Source organism: Eucyclogobius newberryi, unplaced genomic scaffold (assembly GCF_026437365.1).
Source record: "Eucyclogobius newberryi isolate DKJ021-1_F unplaced genomic scaffold, fEucNew1.0.hap1 SCAF_14, whole genome shotgun sequence".
NCBI classification, from domain to species: domain Eukaryota; kingdom Metazoa; phylum Chordata; class Actinopteri; order Gobiiformes; family Gobiidae; genus Eucyclogobius; species Eucyclogobius newberryi.
The window spans coordinates 31,730,199-31,749,888 of record NW_027315768.1 but is presented as its reverse complement, the minus strand read 5'-3'; the positions used below and the strand labels follow the sequence as shown (position 1 = coordinate 31,749,888).

Genomic DNA, 19,690 nt, shown 5'->3' with positions numbered 1-19,690 from the left:
AACTGTGTGGAGTTATGGAGCATGTCTTCAACATGAGCCTGAAGCTGAGGGTGGTACCACAGGTCTGGAAGACCTCCTGTCTGGTACCTGTGCCTAAGACACCGCGCCCCAAAGACCTCAACAGCTTCAGGCCAGTGGCTCTCACGTCCCACCTGGAGCGGCTAGTCCTGGACCACCTCCGCTCCACCGTGAGCTCAGCCATGGACCCGCTGCAGTTTGCATATTGGCCTGGCATCGGAGTGGAGGACGCCGTCATCTCCCTGCTGCACCGCTCTCTCTCTCTCACCTGGAAAAGCCTGGCAGCTCTGTGAGGATTCTGTTCTTCGATCTTTCCAGCGCCTTCAACACCATCCAGCCGCTGCTCCTGAGGGACAAGCTGGAGACGGCTGGTGTGGAGTATGACCTGGCAGAATGGATCCTGGACTACCTCACAGACCGACCCCAGTTTGTGAGAGCCCGGAACTGTGTGTCTGACACTCCCACCTGCAGTGTGGGGGCGCCCCAGGGCACTGTTCTCGCGCCCTTTCTCTTCACCCTTTACACTGCAGACTTCAGACATGACATGGACAGCTGTGTCCTGCAGAAGTTCTCTGACGACTCTGCCATCATCGGACTCATCACGGACGACGATGACGCGGAGTACAGAGGACTGGCGCAGGACTTTGTGGACTGGTGTCAGCGGAACCACCTCCTCATCAACGCGGGGAAGACCAAGGAGATGGTGGTGGATTTCCGCAGACGCCACTCCACTGCCCCCTCACCAGTGAACATCCAGGGACGGGACATTGAGAGAGTGGACTCATACAAGTACCTGGGTGTTCATCTGAACCACAAACTGGACTGGACTCATAACACAGACGCACTGTACAGGAAGAGCCAGAGTCGGCTCTACCTCCTGAGGAGACTCAGGTCTTTTGGAGTGACAGGGCCACTCCTGAAGACCTTCTACGATTCTGTGGTGGCATCGGCCCTCCTGTATGGTGTGGCCTGCTGGAGCAGCAGTATCACAGAGAGGGAGAGGAAGAGGCTGGACAGAGTCATCAAGAAGTCCAGCTCCATCCTGGGCTGTGCTCTGGACTCGGTGCAGGAGGTGGGGGACAGGAGGGTCCTGGCTAGATTCACATCTATGCTGGACCATGAGTGTCGCCCCCTGCAGGACACTCTGTCCCCTGCAGGACACTCTGTCCCCTGCAGGACACTCTCTCCGCTCTGGAGAGCAGCTTCAGTGAGAGACTGATCCACCCTCGATGTGTGAAGGAAAGGTTCCGTAGGTCTTTCCTTCCTGCTGCTGTCAGACTTTATAACAAAAACTGTTAGTACTGAACACTCGCAATACTGACCTAACCATGTGCAATTCTGTCATATGTGCAATTGCTGTTGGAATTCATGTGCAATTCATGTGCAATTACTGTGAAATTCATGTGCAATCTATGTGCTGTCGTGACACATATTCATGTGCAATTACTGTCGGGATCACATGCAATGGTATTTATTTATTTGTCTATGGGAGTTTTTATTTATTTATAGGAGATCTTCTACTGAAAGTGTTTTCAGACTTCCTATAAGTGATCTGTTCTTTTCTTCTGTATCTACCTCTGGATCTACCTGCGTTGCACCAATGAAATTTCCCCATGTGGGACAATAAAGGAATATCTTATCTTATCTTAAAAAAAGTGTTGCTCAAGATGTGGATTTTGCCACATGTCTGCCCATATTCAACATTTTATTTGGATTGCCACTCTGCTCACCACTGTGGGGATGGTGACCAGGGCCTAATTGGGTACGTGGGCGTCTTTTAAGGGTCAGCTCAAAACGTTTTTATTTAGTCGAGCCTTTTAATTGCAGTTGCTTTAGGGACTGATTTGACTGTATAATGATGATGTGTATTGCTCACTGGAAGTTTTCTGTGTTTTTACTCTTTAATTCTGTGTTTTTGTGAAGCACTTTGTGACTTCTGTCTGTGAAAGATGCTATACAAATAAAATGTACTTACTTACTTATTTAAAGGCTTTGTGTAAGAAATAAATGCAAGTTTGGTGGAAAGTTGCCACGGAAACACTCGGGCCACGTTCTCTCTGCGATGTTACTTTGATATCTTTGTTGTACTTAACTTACCAGGGTAAATGGACACATGTGCGTTGGGCTAAAACTAAAGTTGTCAATAAAAAATCATTCATTTGAAAGTCAAGTCATTCATATTTAGAGTGACGAGATTTTCAAAATCAAAAACTGGGACACACCCGGTTTGGGGTGGGGCAGTAACAATAAAACCGTGACTTGTGTGTCAGTGTGTAATCTGGGAGACGTGTAACAGAGCATTTTGAGCATTCTGGTCCTTTTCAAGACTGGATTTTGATGAAATAAACAACAATATATTCCCCTATTTACTGTCTATCTAAGTGTGTCGGTGTAATCCCTCATTCGTCCAGGCGTGTTCCATAGTAGAAAAAGCTTCAGTTGTAGTCATCTGGACTCAGTTTGAAAAAATAGACGTTTCGACTCTCATCCAAGAGTCATTGTCAATAAAAGAATTTAGATCGAGAACTCCGATATTAATACTGTTCTGTGGTAAGACCCACCCATTGGGAGGAGCCTTCCTGAAGTAGAAGGAGTTGTTTGTTTCAACAGAAACTTCCCCCTTGTATCTACCGAGCTAGCCTATTCAGAATCTTAATGGGCTATTAGAATCCTCTTTGTCTTTGTGAGACCCTGGCTCAACCACCCTGAGTACCTGATTAGCATCTAAATGTCCTGGTCCTCTACCTTTCCAGGGGTTCAGTAACCCATTATAAATAACAGGAAGATTAAACCTTAGCCCTCCATTTCTGTTTAAAGAAGGTCTTTCTTTTTTAACAAAAATAGCTTCCTTGACTCCTCTTTCAAACCATCTTTTCTCCCTGCTTAAAACCTTCACCTCACCGTCTTCAAACGAGTGATTAGAGGCTTCAAGATGGAGATGCACGGCACTCTGAGGTCCTGAACTTGTATTTCTTCTGTGCTGATAAGCCTCTTGTGTAGAGGCTGTTTTGTCTCACCTATGTAACGTTCTTTACAGCTTTCTTCACTGCATTGGATCGAATAAACTACATTGCTCTGTTTTTGAGTCGGCAACTTGTCCTTAGGGTGAACCAGTTTTTGTCTTAAAGTGTTTCCTGGTTTAAAATAAACAGGGACTTCGTGTTGTCTAAAAATTCTCTGCAGTTTTTCAGACAGGCCAGACACATAAGGGATAGAAACACCCTTCCTTCTCTGTTCAGTTTCCCTTTTGTCCTGCTTCTTGGTTCTCTTCACTCTGTTGAGAGCCCAAGCGGGGTAACCACAGGCTGAGAGGGCATTTCGGACATGTTTTTCCTCTTTCTTCTTGCCCTCTGAGCTGGTGGGCACACCTTGAGCTCTGTGTTGTAAGGTTCTGATCACACCCAGCTTGTGCTGTAGTGGGTGGTTGGAACCAAAGAGCAGATACTGGTCCGTGTGTGTAGGTTTCCTATATACCTCTATTTGGAGTTTCCCGTCCTCTCCTCTGATCGTGGAACAATCAAGAAAGGCCAAGCGATTCTCCTTAGCGTCTTCTCTTGTAAACCTGATATGTGGGTCCACAGCATTGATGTGATCAGAGAAGGTTTCCAGCTCTTGTTTCTTAATTGTTACAAAAGTATCATCGACATAGCGGAGCCATAGTTTTGGGGCTATGCCTGAGAATGAGGACAGTGCCTTCTTCTCAAAGTGCTCCATGTACAGGTTGGCCACTATGGGAGAGACGGGCGAGCCCATGGCACAGCCATGAATCTGTCTGTAAAATTGTCCCCGGAATTGAAAGTAAGTGGTGTTCAGACAGATGTCCAACAGTTTACATATGTGTTCAGGTGTCAGTTTGGTCCTTTCCTGTAGGGTGGTGTCTTCCTGCAGTCTGATCCTCACTGCTGCTACTGCACTCCATAGTGGCCAACCTGTACATGGAGCACTTTGAGAAGAAGGCACTGTCCTCATTCTCAGGCATAGCCCCAAAACTGTGGCTCCGCTATGTCGATGATACTTTTGTAACAATTAAGAAACAAGAGCTGGAAACCTTCTCTGATCACATCAATGCTGTGGACCCACATATCAGGTTTACAAGAGAAGACGCTAAGGAGAATCGCTTGGCCTTTCTTGATTGTTCCACGATCAGAGGAGAGGACGGGAAACTCCAAATAGAAGTATATAGGAAACCTACACACACGGACCAGTATCTGCTCTTTGGTTCCAACCACCCACCACAGCACAAGCTGGGTGTGATCAGAACCTTACAACACAGAGCTCAAGGTGTGCCCACCAGCTCAGAGGGCAAGAAGAAAGAGGAAAAACATGTCCGAAATGCCCTCTCAGCCTGTGGTTACCCCGCTTGGGCTCTCAACAGAGTGAAGAGAACCAAGAAGCAGGACAAAAGGGAAACTGAACAGAGAAGGAAGGGTGTTTCTATCCCTTATGTGTCTGGCCTGTCTGAAAAACTGCAGAGAATTTTTAGACAACACGAAGTCCCTGTTTATTTTAAACCAGGAAACACTTTAAGACAAAAACTGGTTCACCCTAAGGACAAGTTGCCGACTCAAAAACAGAGCAATGTAGTTTATTCGATCCAATGCAGTGAAGAAAGCTGTAAAGAACGTTACATAGGTGAGACAAAACAGCCTCTACACAAGAGGCTTATCAGCACAGAAGAAATACAAGTTCAGGACCTCAGAGTGCCGTGCATCTCCATCTTGAAGCCTCTAATCACTCGTTTGAAGACGGTGAGGTGAAGGTTTTAAGCAGGGAGAAAAGATGGTTTGAAAGAGGAGTCAAGGAAGCTATTTTTGTTAAAAAAGAAAGACCTTCTTTAAACAGAAATGGAGGGCTAAGGTTTAATCTTCCTGTTATTTATAATGGGTTACTGAACCCCTGGAAAGGTAGAGGACCAGGACATTTAGATGCTAATCAGGTACTCAGGGTGGTTGAGCCAGGGTCTCACAAAGACAAAGAGGATTCTAATAGCCCATTAAGATTCTGAATAGGCTAGCTCGGTAGATACAAGGTGGAAGTTTCTGTTGAAACTAACAACTCCTTCTACTTCAGGAAGGCTCCTCCCAATGGGTGGGTCTTACCACAGAACAGTATTAATATCGGAGTTCTCGATCTAAATTCTTTTATTGACAATGACTCTTGGATGAGAGTCGAAACGTCTATTTTTTCAAACTGAGTCCAGATGACTACAACTGAAGTTTTTCTACTATGTCTATCTAAGTGGTCAAAAACCTAGAGTGACCAGATTTTCAAATTTAAATACTGGAACACATCCGGGTTGGGATGGGAAATAATAATAAAGTGTAGTGTATATACCTCTTTCTCCGGGGTATATAGTCAGTATATAATCTGAGAGACCTTTAGCAGTGGAAATGAGTGCATCATTAGTGTTTTGGTTATTCTCAGGCCAGATTCTCTAGTTTGGCTAAAGAAACTACAATATATTCTCTTCTTTACTGTTGGAAGGTCTCAAAGTGGTCAAAACCGGGACAAACTGGGACATGTCTTGAATAAAACTGGGACAGATCAATGGTTTTGGATACATCTGCTGGGACATGGGACACAGGGCTCCAAACTGGGACCGTCCCGGGTAAATAGGGACGTCTGGTATAAAACTGGGGGGAAAAGCATTGGTTTTGCTCAAAAACTGGGTAAATAGTGACATCTGCTCACCCTACAATCACATTTAGTGCACTTTCCGACACAAACTGAGCAAATCTCTCCCTGAAATCGCCTTGAAACCGCCTCGTCCCGATTAAAAAACTCCATTTCCCACAATCCCCGGCTCCGCGTCCCCGACGATCCGCGGAAAGCCCGACTGCGCGTGCGCGTCCAGACGTGGCAACGGGCATCATGGCCTCTTGGAACCGCCACGGGAGTCGGATGAGGGAGGCGAAAATGTGGCTTCTGGTGCTTCTGGTGAGTACCGCCGAACCGCGCCGCGTGCCGCCGTCACCCCCGCGGCCCCGCGCGCCCCGTCGAGAGCTGCGGTTCCATCGCGCTGCGGGGAACGCGGGACACACACTGCCCGCCCGCCCGCCGCCGCCGCCGCCGTGCGTGTTGCGCCCCGTATCCCCCCTCCTCATGTAGTAGTACCCCGCACCGGGAGAAGTTGACAGCCCTCCACCGAACTTGTCGCCGCGACTTGTCGTATGAACGCACGCCGCTGTCCGGTCGTGGTAACGAGGCGGTGTACGGTCGCCTCACGCCCCGTCGTCCCGGTGAATGAATGATAGATCCGGCCGGTGCTCGTAAGCTTGTTTGTGAATGAGACGCCCGGTTACGTCGTCCTCACGCGGGCCCGGAGAGGCGGTCGTGGCCGCGGTGGTCGAACACTCAAACCCCCGGTACTAGTCCCTCCTAAACCGTTAAAACCCCGGGTGAGTAACGGCGATATTGGCACGATATTGGACAGCGGACGGATCACGTGATTTGGCAAAACCGCGGGGTCATCTCGGCGCCTGTGGTTAAATAAAGAATAAAATAATACATAAATAAACTTGTATTTGTGCGCGTTAAGTCACTATTTAAACTCAACTCAAATATAAACCACAGATTTGTCGTGATTGCTGTTCATTTTCCTGTTTTCTGCAACATTTCCTGGACTTCTCACCATTTAAAAGGCGTAATATTTAGCTTAAATCGCTAACTGCTGTAGCGATCGTTCGAACCCATGCGTAAAGTGATCGTTTTTTACTGACCGATGTAATGAAGAAGTAAACAGAAGTTAATTAAAAAGTAAACAGAAGTATTGTTGGTGTTAGTGTTCATTTTCCTGTTTTATGCGACATTTCCAGGACTTTTCACCATTAAAAAGGCGTAATATTTAGCTTTAATCACTAACTGCTGTAGCGATGGTTCGAACCCATGCGTAAAGTTTTTTATTGACCCATGTGATTAAAAAGGTAAACGAGTTAATCAAAAAGTAAACAGAAGTATTGTGGAACACCCGGATGAACTCCACCCTGCGTCTGTTTACTTTTTAGGGTTCGGTTTATGCCATAGTGTGGAATTTTCCGGGCAAAGTAGCGCGATGTTCGTAAGACAAACCGGTGACGGACCCTCCTCCAGAAAAGTTACGCGGTGCACCTTTTTAAAATAAATGCTATGGCAACGGTCATGAATCCCGTTAAAGTTTATGCAATATGTTGTTGTTTATCATAAAAGTAAAAGGCTGTAATGGTAAAAATGCAAAATTGTGCGCTAAACAAACTGTATTACCAATAGGTTTTTGAAAAGAATTGGGACAGTTGCCAATTAATGAACAATTTAAACCAAAATATCATCTTTTGAATGGTAAAATGTGTGAAGCTCAAACCCACGAAACCTCTAAATTGGCTCAAATAAGTTACTTTTTTCCCCGAACTATAAGTAGCACCTTTCTTCATAGTTTTGGCCCGGGGTACGACTTATACTTACATTTATACTTATATTTATACCTGTATACTTATACTCCGGAGCGACTTATTTGTGATATTGTTATTTTCACTCTTGCAACCGCATTTCATACTCCAGTGCGACTTATATATGTATTTTTCTTCTCTATTATGCTTTTTTTGGTTGGTGCGACTTATACTCCCGTGCGACTTATAGTCCGGAAAATACGGTAAATCGTACATCTCTCAAAAATGTACTTTCTGCAGGAATATGTTTGGTCCACTGTTACGTTTTAGTATTAACAGACAAAGATTTGGGCGCCCGTAAATTGTTGAATACTCTGTTATTTTAAGTTAAATTATGCACAGTCCTTAGAAAATAACACAAATAAATGCAAGGACGGATGATAAAGCGCTCTGAAGGACACATATTCTGTTTAAATATCACGGTGACATTAAGCGGCTCGCTCCGTTCTGATTGTACTACGCGTTTAAGCCGCCGTAGATCGCTTTGTTTCAATTTCTCCTGACCTTTCCCTCGCCGGCCTCCCGCTACGCCGCAGAATTAGACACGCTAAATAGTCTTTGCTTACACTCGCAATAATTATTCATTAGCGAGTAGTTATTTAATCAAACGGCGGGGACGTTGTAGCGCACAGATTAGACCGTCGTTGTTATTTAGCACTCGAATGCCCTGCGCTTTTTCCTAAAACGGCTGTCGAGATATTGCCCGATTTTGTGTGGTAACTATAAGATATTTAAGCCACCAGACCATCTTTTAATACCAAAAAAAGTCATCGTTCTGTTTTAAATTACCATATTTTCCCGGACTATAAGTTTCACCTTTTTTTTTATAGTTTTGGCCGGAGTGCGACTTATACTTATATTTATACTGTATACTTTTACTCTGGAGCGACTTATATGTGATATTATTTGTTATTTTCACACTTGCAACCGCATTTCATAATCCAGTGCGACTTATACCGTATTTTCCAGACTATAAGTTGCATCTTTTTTCATAGTTTTGTCCGGGGTGCAACTTATACTTATTATTTGTTATTATTATTTAATACTTCTACTTCTACTCCGGAACGACTTATATGTGATATTATTTGTTATTTTTCCACCTGCAACCACATTTCTTACTCCAGTGCAACTTATATATGTTTTTTTCTTCTTATTATGCATTTTTTGGCTGGTGCGACTTATACTCAGGTGCGACTTATAGTCCGGAATATACGGTAAAGAGGCCGTCTCCCGTATAGTCAAAATTAGACCGCCTAGTGCAATTTATCCTCTTAAAAAACTCGCTTTGGCCCGTGCAGATTGCGTAAAGCGCGCATAAACTCACTGCGGTGAATGATGAGGGGGATTCTCGGACCGAACGAGAACGCGAGTGATGCGTTTTTGCGCCGCTGCGAACCGTTTAGAATGAGCTACTTCTGTTTAAAGAGTGTCAAAATCAGGCGCGGCGTCTGTTTAGCATAGAAGGTCTATTTAGTTTAGCCTTTTTAAAATCTGAAACCACTTTACAAGTTTAAGATCGATGAAGTCGGGGTGCTTGTTTCCAGCAGATGATTCAAATAAGATGATGGAATGACTTGACCAATGTGATTTTTACCTTTTGAACTTCCTATTACTAACGCACAACTTAAAATGTCATTCTTTTCTATAGATTCTTGGACATTTTTAAGGAATAAAAATATCGTATTAATCATATATTGCGACTTATACTAACTTCTATTTATACTTCTATACTTATACTCAGGAGCGACTTGGTAATATTATTTGTTATTTTCACACTTCATTTCATACTCCAGAGCAACTTATATATGTTTTTTTCTTCTCTATTATGCATTTTTGGCTGGTGCGACTTATACTCCGGTGCAACTTATACTCCAGAAAATACGGTACTTTTGCGTGATTCGAAAACGATGAATTACCATGTAACTGCACAGTATTCGTCATCGGCGTCCGCGGGCTCATATTTGGGTGGAGCACGTGCACATTCAGTGACATCTAAGCCTCTCCACGCACAATTATAATGAACCGCGAGGCCCATTTCACCGCCCGATCCCTTTACAGCCGTGATGTCCAGGTGACGTCTTTACCGGCGCACATGATCGATATTTGTCCTCGTGTTGTCCGGAGGCATTCGCGCTGTGAGCAGGATATCGATTTGAAAGGCATTATGGCGTTCAGTCGAGAGCGTGAGACGTCCTTTTAGTGCCAACACTTGTTGCACACGGACGTATCAACATGTCAGCGCTGCTCTCATCAGACCTAAGCGGGGATGGGCCTGGTTTGTGCTTGTATGCGAGACCACCGGAATGCCTGGTGCCACTGGGGGGCGGTAGTGCGCACCGTTGTCGCGTCCTCGGGCAAGACACTTCACTCACCTTGGCGACAGTGTCCTTGAATATGAGTGTTTATGTGCATCACGTAAAGAGCTGGGTTTCGATTCAAATTTCAAGAATCGATTCGATTCCGATTTTTACGTTTCAAAATCGTTTTTTTCCGATTTCTCAGATCCCATCCGATTCACTCCGATTTCGATCTGATTTCCGATTCGATCCGATTTCGATTCGATCCGGGGGTTAATGTTATTAAAAATGAAAAATGTATTTGAACCGTTTCCTTCACTTCATGACTGTGTAGAGAAGCAACATATTAAAACTAGTATTATATCAATATTAAACAGCAAATCTTACAAGTCTTGGTAGTTACTGATGGAAGACTGATGAAAAGGTTAAGGGTCAATCTACCTTCAAGAAAGATAATCCAGGAGTCCTGAATTATCTTTCTTGAAGGTAGATTGAAGTTCACTGAGGGAAATGTAGAAAAGAATTTTAATTAAAAAATAAAAATAAAAAAATAAATCGATCTTTGGACGTACAAATCGATAATCGGTCATTAATATGTGAATCGATTAAAAATCGGAAAATCGATTATTTCAACCCAGTTTTAATCACGTATGTTCGTTCACACGCACTGTCCCCACCAAACAAACTACCGTATTTTCCAGACTACAAGTCGCACCTTTTTTCATAGTTTTGGCCTGGGTGTGATTTATACTTTTATTCATACTTTTATACTCCTACTTATCAGGCTGCGAAATAGACGGGGGCCCGGAGCCCGCAAGCAGTTGAATCTCCGGCGGGCCCACGGTTTAAAATAGGAGGGGGCCCGCCGTGCCCCTCCTCGAAAAAAATCAAGATTTAACTAGTAATTAGGCCATATTCGGGGCATTTTCATCGCTTAAGTTTCGTTTTGACAGACATTCCCACTTCGCACGTCTTCTCATTGGCCGAGTGGTCTCCGCGACGTAATATCGATGAAAGCGGGCATCTGATTGGCCGCTGCGTTTGTGTTGCGTTCACGTGTCCTCGGAAATGCCCGGTCTAATTTTCGAGGCAATATATATATGTTAGTTGTTTATTTTGTAGGACGTGATTTCATATATTCCACAAGATCTTCTAGTGTCAAATGCTGTAAACAGTATTTATTTTGTATCTAAGAAATATTATTATCGAATTAAAGTTTTAAAGATCATGATCTCTGGTTTATATGATTCAGTATTTGTGCTCTTCATATCAAATAACAGGTAAAAATACTTTAAATTGTTTTACATGCTAATAACCAGGTTTAAAACAACACGTTTATCTTGTTCTTATGACGCCGCGATGCCGCGCACGCTTGTGGGCCCCTGAAATTGCTTGGGGGGCCCCCCAGGCCCTTAACTTTGAAGATTTATTTCTCAGCCTGCTTATACTCCGGAGCGACTTATATTTCATACTCCAGTGCACCTTTATATATGTTTTTTTTCTTCTCTATTATGCATTTTTGGCTGGTGCGACTTTTACCCCGGTGCCACTTAGTCTGGAAAATACGGTAAATATTAATAATAACATGTCAATATAATAACATGTGATATATTAAGCGTAAGGCCAGTGCATGTTTTGTTCCTCTGGATTTGATGGGATTGCAAACATTAAGATCTGAAAGTCTTTTGAAGTTAGCTTATTGAAGTGTTATTTTAGCATGCTACTTTACACATGCTAATTTGATCTGCTAATCGATGCGCTACGTAAAAGGGTTTAACACCGCTGCACAATGTTATAAAGTTGTCTAACCTTACCTCGCCCTGTACGTTAGACTTACCGTATTTTCCGGATTATAAGTCGCACCAGCCAAAAAATGCACAAAAGAGAAGAAAAAAACATATATAAGTCGCACTGGAGTATGAAATGCGGTTGCAAGTGTGAAAATAACAAAAAATAAAAGTATAAGAATAAGTTACACCCCGGCCAAAACAATGAAAAAAGGTGCTTATAGTGCGGAAAATACAGTATTCCCAAACTCGCACTGAGCTATTGAATCTCATTTGAAGCGAGGCCCGTTTAAACTCAAGAGATATCATGGAAATACATCCGCAAACCGTTGGCAATGCTAGCTTTAGCTTTAGCTGATTTAAGTCGCGTGTGTGCTGATGTTGCTCCGAAGACACACCGCAGAGGCACAGCTCTTGTCCCAGTTCACCTCCTTTGTGCCCGTTTCCAGCTGCTGTATTTTACCCCGCTTCAGCAGCACGACTCGCCACGACGACATCAGCGTAAACATCCCCGAAATCCCCAGCGACCGTACGATCGTCTGCAGCGGTCCGATCTCATTGTGAGCCGGTCTCTATGCCGCACGACACGCTCCGAGGAGACCGAATCCGGCACAATTCAAACGTCTGTGTCGCTCAAATGTGCCTCGGCTTCGATTTTGAATATTCAGCTTGCGACGCTCAGTGGCTAACGCTAATTCCTCGTTGAAAACTTGCTACGTCGATGTCCTGTTCGCAAAGGCCTCTCTTTAAAGTCTTTATTCGTTCCCTCGCGTCCGTAAATCAAGCCCGTGCGTATTACTGAACATCTCTTGACGCTCTCTCGCTATCGGTCGCGGGGGCCGCTTAGTGCATGAATTAGCTCGGTCCAATTTCCAAGTCAGTCAGCGATAAGTGCTGACTCGGTCGTGCTAAAGAACTGCAGCTTGTCCCGTGGTGCAGATGGAGGCCGCAGGCTCTTGCTATAGTAACTCACCTGCTGTTGAGTAAGCGTCCTACTTCTGCACAAACATGACCAACTGTGTACGCCCTCCTCTTTAGATAAGGAAGGTCAAAGTTTGAAAAATTGAGCTCTAGGAATTGTTTTAGCATGCAGTACCAAGAATTCTGACATTACATTATCTAATATACTCAAAATGTCAAATCAAATTTGTATACTTTATTATTTTTTGACTTTTTGCTGCTTCTGCTTCTGAGAGTTCACTGTGATTGGCTCAATGCACCTGTCACTCACTCGGACCAGGGCAGAGGCTGACCAAAAGGAGGAGTAATTGACTTGACTCGTTATCGGGACTCGAAGACCCTTTTATAACGAATACCTTGGCATTATTGGATCAAAATGTCAAAAAATAATGAGCTATGTCTAGTTTTCATCAATAATACACTTTTTTCTGTAAATATTCTCTCGCTCGAAGCCTTCAGTCACCATATTTCAACTATTATATGGTTGAAAATGTATTCGAAAAGACTCAATAGAACAATAGAAATATAACCATTTGACTAAAAGGCGACTTAAATAAGCGTTAGCGCTGCATTAAAACAGGGAAGCTCTGAATCACCATAAGGAAATCACCAAAATATCTAATCTTGAATGTGTCCTTATAAACCCTTTGCCTTCTCGAGTGTCCGATCGCCACGACAACGGTCTGCAGTTCCATAGTCGAACGATCCGGACACAGAACACACGCCCCCGTCCACATGAGACACTTTATCGATCGCAAACCCGGAAGAAGGAGCCTCCCACGCCGCTTAAAAAACATGAATGTGGATTCTAGCGACGCGCCAACGGGCTTGCAAGGCCTAAATATGAGATTTAAATACCGATTCATTCATACTCTTTCCACATGTTGAGTTCGGAGCGCTTCCCTCGCTTTTAAAATGGATTGGTCCAGTAACGCTGCATGACATGTTCCATTTGCAGTGTTTCTCATGTTCATGCTCGTCTTATACTTTCAAGGTATAATACAAGGTTTGTCTATAGTCCTTTGCTGCGTTTGCAAAGGTAAAACGGTCGCGTGGTCTATAGGAATAAGCTCTGTTCCGTCCGAGCTTTACGATGTATGGACGATATGCGGTGTCAGAAGCCATACATATTTATGAATGTTGTTATGGAGTCAGAAAACACCTTTATAGTTGCGCATAAATACACACAAACACATCTCCATAGGCTTATTGTTGCGCATAAATACACACAAACACATCTCCATAGGCTTATTGTTGCGCATAAATACACACAAACACATCTTCGTAGGCTTATTGTTGCGCATAAATACACACAAACACATCTTCGTAGGCTTATTGTTGCGCATAAATGCACACAAACACATCTTCGTAGGCTTATTGTTGCGCATAAATGCACACAAACACATCTTCGTAGGCTTATTGTTGCGCATAAATGCACACAAACACATCTTCGTAGGCTTATTGTTGCGCATAAATGCACACAAACACATCTTCGTAGGCTTATTGTTGCGCATAAATGCACACAAACACATCTTCGTAGGCTTATTGTTGCGCATAAATGCACACAAACACATCTTCGTAGGCTTATTGTTGCGCATAAATGCACACAAACACATCTTCGTAGGCTTATTGTTGCGCATAAATACACACTCACTGAATGTAAATACCGAGAGACGCTGGTTCAACATTGACAATGGAGCAGCTGCGCGATAGTGGCGTGTTACGGCAATACGCCCGCGGACGGTTCTGACGATGCGGATGTGTTTGTTTTCTTTCTGGTAAACGCTAATGTGGAATTCAGTCGTGAGACTCCCAAACGTTTAGTGTGTGTCATAGAAGTATAATTAGATCTGGAAGATGAGTCAACAGTGGCGTTGCGTCGGTTTAGGGCTGCGACGTGAAAGGAGTGAGGCTAGGCTACAGCTACAAAGCTAACTTTTAGGTGCTTTGATGATTAGGACATTTTAAAAACAATGTGAAAATAGAGAAGAATCTAGGGCTGAGATATAACGGAGAATCGGAGAATAAACAGAATAAAAAAGAATCGCATTGATATTTGAACCTAAACTACTAGACGTTTAATTTGTGCCATTTAACACGGATAATATTCAGATTTCTTCCTCCAAAGTTTGACGTTGGATCGACTGTGGGCCTCTCGATTCAAAAACTCCTCCCAAATACGTAATTGAAGATCTATCACATGACTCGATATGTCCATCTTTTGATAGATTGCCCAGTTCTAGAAGAATCCCTTCCAAATCCGACCTCTGTAAAAGCTGTAGATTCCATTATCAGCCGAACACGAGCAGTTCAGGGACTTCTAAATCCACGCTTCTAGTTGTGACTTATTTTTATCTTACTCAATAAATTATGTTTTTGATCAGATTTAGCAACTGCTTCTTTACATCTGCCGTTAGTCATAATAAAACCTTGCATTTCTCCTGACTTGGGCCTTGGACTCGCTGCACGTGTATTATCGCTCTACGCACACTCTAAATCTGACCGTTTTGGATGAAGTTTTAATTATCTAGCTTCAAAAGTGAATGAGATGAGTAAATGTTCAGAAAATAGAATCCAGAATGTGGTCTGAAACGCTGTGGTGTGCAGTGTGTTTAGCGTGTAAGTTTGACCGTATTTATCTTGGTGTTGGAATTGCATTATTAAAAGTATTGTGTGGTTTCAAATACCGTATTTACTGGAGTACAAGTCTCACCACCGGGGAGTCCAAGTCTCACCAGCCAAAAAATGCATAATAGAGAAGAAAAAACATGTATAAGTTGCTCCGGAGTATGAAATGAGGTTGCAAGTGTGAAAATGACAAATAATGTCAAATATAAGTCCTTCCGGAGTATAAGTATACAAGTATAAATAGTATAAGTCGCACCCCGGCCAAAACTACCGGAAAATACGGTATATCTGTTCTCATACTGGTGCAGCCTTATTTCAATATGGCTCTTTCTCAGGAGAGAGTCTGCCCTTAGTGCAATCCCCGCTTCCATCAATGTTCCTGTCGTGTCCTTGGGCAAGGCACTCCACCCTCCATTAAAGCCTGTGAAAGATGTCGTTGGCTGTGTGAGTGAAATGGCACACCGGTCTCTGCTCCTGGAGATATGATCAGTCATAAAAAGAAGAGCAATAACGTCTTTGTGCGAGATGCGAGGCGGGCGCGATAAGCGACACATTTTGGGAAAAAGGTCAAGCGTTTCATATCCGCTAAGACGGGAACAAAAGAACGGCCCCGAATATGAAGTGGCAGTGAGCTACGAGCAGATAAGTACACAGAGTTTTATTAAGGACGGCGCGATGGGAGCTGATAAAAAATTGTTTTACGATCCAACACGAGGAGTCGTAAATCTTTGAGTTTGATTTACGGCCAGATGATCACACCTCCCGAGAAAGAGTTTAAAACGGTGACATTAAAGTGACACAATCAATCGAAACGCCCATCAGTTACATAATGATGTGCCACTCACGGATCTTCTGGTTGATGGTCCGACATCTCTCCGTGGAGATCAGAAACGGCGTTTAATGGGAAACGCAACAGTCTCCTCCTCCTGGCGTTTCCCGATGGGTTATGTGTGTTTTACGCTCAATTAATAATGTCAAATCACATCTGAGTCTATACGGATGAAGTGTTGTAGGCCGGTGCCATCAGTTCATCCTAATTGTCAATGATCAGCTTGGATCTTTTTATAGGGCACATTTTATGCTAAATTGACATACCTAAAATTTTATTTTGTTTACCGTATTTTTATAGTTTTGGCCGGGATGCGACTTATACTTATATTTATACTTATATGCTTATACTCCAGTGCGACTTATATATGTTTTTTCTTCTCTAATATGCATTTTTTGGTTGGTGCGACTCGTCTCCCTCTGAGCCATCACATTCAATGACAACTCTGTGCTTACATTAGCATATGGGGGCAAGCTAGCTTTTGTGTGCTTCCCCGTGGTAATTCCCTCTGCTCCCTGTAGATTGAGTTCTGACTCCAAACTTCGCTTTTCTATGTATACATTATTTTGAGTTCCAAAACATTTAAGGGCCAATCAATACAAATAATACTCATGTCTCCTTTAATCAATAGGTTCTAGCCAATCCTCGAGCCGTAAAAGCATCTTAGGGACAGACGAAATGTAAAATGACACTTAATTTGTCTCACCTTAAAGGCGGTATGGACGATTTTTCGGCGATTTGAGAACGCAGGTGGAAGTGCGCATGCCACTCCCCCGTGCGGACTGATACAACACACACGTGTGTTTGTTTATTAGCTCAACGGATCACATCGCATCTCTCATCTCCTGTAGATTTCTGCCCACTTCTGCGTCAGCTCGAACTGTCTTTCTCCATCTTCATTTTGCCCCGTACACTGAGGGAACTATATTATGATAGATCCATGCGCTTAGGCACGCGGAAACGTGGGGACGAGCCTGACGCGGCTGCAGGTGAGCGATAGGTGCGTTTTATGATTGCTACGTGGCAGGACAAATGATTTATCCACGCCACGAGGAAGTATGATAAAAAATTTGCTGAAAAAAATCGTCCATTCCACCTTTTAAGTCATTTCATTTGAATTTGAGCACTGAAGTAAGCTGAATGAATCTGTTTACTATGAGCAAACTTTAAAAACATGAGCGAGTGCTCCTGGATTACCAATTTGAATAAAATCACATGCTCTTCGCTCATTTGGACCGGACAAAAGACAAAACACACAAACGATCATTGATTTTCCCTTCATTGTCTCCATATGATCCTCCAACTGGTGATCTAAACTTGTCTCCTCGTGTCTTTACACCGCGCTGTACGTCAATAGCTGTGTATTAATGAGCTCTGGTGGTCTTCATTGATCATCATTAGAGCTCGCGGCTGCACATGCACGGCTCGTCTGAATGAGGTCAGACCTGTGTGCGAGGACCATATTTTACACCTAAACATCTGGCTTCACGTGATACTGCCATCCATCGGCACCTCGTCCCGTTTCATTGGCTTACACCAGAACGCAATGTCCCACAAAGCAGACTCTACGGGGACAGACGGGGTGCGCGGTTTGTATTTTTGTCCCGCCGCTTCTTTTGTTTGTCGCGACTTGGTAATTGCCCTCACAAATACCATGAATTTGAAAATGTGATGCAATCAACCTATTTTACTGTTAACGCTTTTGCCTTTTTCCAATGAGGCTTTGTTTTATAGGTTTGTAGGCTAGACGGTTTTATTTTCTACAGGCCTACCTTATAAAGTAAGATTTTCCCCTGGTTTTAAGGGTGTACTGTAGGTGTGTTTCCTCTGGTCTGCTTTGGAGTGGATGGATGGTCCCAAAGTATCTCCACTGCCGTGACTGAAACGCACCAGCCTGTTTTAAGTCATCCTTATTCCCCTTATTCCAGAAGTCGTCCCGAGCGCCACGACCCGATGTAATACTCCTCCTGGTTGTATTAGTTATTAGTTGACATAGGGCTGCCGACCCTTGAGAGAAATTGAGTTCTACACGGACTAAAACCGTTGATCCGTCCAATCACCACCAGCCGTTGTGGTTCTCCATCCAAGCACTAACCAGGCCCCGTCCCGCTAAGCGTCCGGCTAAGCGTCCGGCTAAGCGTCCGGCTAAGCGTCCGGCTAAGCGTCCTAGTAAGCGTCCTAGTAAGCGTCCTGCTAGGCGTTCGAGATCTGATGGGATCGGGCACGGACAAGCTGGTATGACCTAGCTTGGCATAAGAAAGCAAGGCATGTTAGCATTTCCAGTGTGTTATGCAGCCAACATTAGCCAAACCCAATACATTAAATAAAGAGACCTTAATATGCGACTTAGAGGTGCAGAGAAGTGTAACGACAAACAAATGCAGACAAAACTGGCAAGAAACCAAAAGTAATTTCTTTACTCAAGAAGCTTTAGCTTCTTCTCACAGCGCCACAAATTTTGAATTACTGAACGTCTTTTTGGGAATTCATGAGTAAAAAGTATAGTTCAGGCATGATATTCCTTTTTTTTTGCTATGTTAGGTGGACGTCAGCGGCTCACATTACACTCCTGGCGCATGGATACATGAACAGAACCCTTGAACGTGGCCAAAGTCACTTTTCTGGTGGAAAGTCGGCCTCCTGCTCGTCTGTGGCTTTAATGAACATTGCAGTAACACGCCCCCCTCACCTGCTTATTACCCCGGCGCTGGAGAAGTTCAAAGCCATATTGTGATCCCGTGGAGAAGTGTGGTAATTGCATCTATTGAGTTGCGTTTGAGACCGGCTCCGGGGGGAATTAAAGGTGTAAAATGCCTTGGACAGGTGTTTGTTTTCATGGCAGCGGTATCGGTCAACACGGGGGCTGCGCTGAGTGAGCAGGGCCCCGTTCGCCGTCTCATTTAGTCGACCGTAAGCAGAAAGGAAGAGCTTTTTAATCAACACTGAAGGCACAAGGACGATTAGCACGGACCCGTACGCCCCACGTCCCCGCGCTATAATCACTTTTTATTTTCAAAAGCTTGGCTTAATTTATCAGGGACGTTCTTACTTTATCTGTCCGTACTCCGTTAGACTGGCTAATGCTTAAAACGTCAACGAAGTGCAGGATGCAGATGGGACATAATGTTTTTAGGAAAGTGTCTCAAGCGCAAAGTGATGGATGGACACTGTTACCGAAAGATGCATAATGGAGGAGTAAAAAACATCTTGAAACACAATTTAAGATGCTAACGCTAACACCTTCAGCTACATGACGTATGCTAACGCTAACACCTTCAGCTACATGAGGCACAGACAGAACTGTGGTAAGTGTCTGGTATGTTAACGTAACATATGAACAGTTATTCAGATAACTATAGCATAAAGAACATGCTAACAAGTTTACCAAAGCATCAGTTTTACCCCAAATCACTAAATCCATTGAATTCTTCTTCCTCTGTGTCACTTCTAAACAACTCCACAAACATGTGCAACATGTGAAATGCGGTTGCCAGGGTGAAAATAGTGAATAATATCACATATAAGTCGCCAAAACTATAAGAAAAGGTGCGACTTATTATCTGGAAAATATGGCACTCCTTTTCTACCAAGGTTCTGGTTCTGGGCTGGTTCATATAAGAACTAGTGAATATTGAGACATTGATTTTTGTTGAGCATTTCTTTAACGATATTCTTATGTCAGTCCAAAAGAAATGTGTTAAAACAGTCTTTATGTATATTATTATATGCATAAAGACCGTATATTATTAT

General features: G+C 43.6%; 1 protein-coding gene across 1 annotated transcript in view; it reads left to right on the top strand.

Moving 5' to 3' along the window:
• Nucleotides 1-5,845: 5,845 nt before the first annotated feature.
• pdia5 (protein disulfide isomerase family A, member 5) overlaps nt 5,846-19,690 on the top strand; it is a 114,958-nt gene continuing 101,113 nt past the window's right edge. The window contains exon 1 of the mRNA XM_072445251.1: nt 5,846-5,955. Within this exon, the coding sequence (XP_072301352.1) occupies nt 5,890-5,955 (66 nt within the window). The 5' untranslated portion in view covers nt 5,846-5,889. The remainder of the gene's footprint in view (nt 5,956-19,690) is intronic.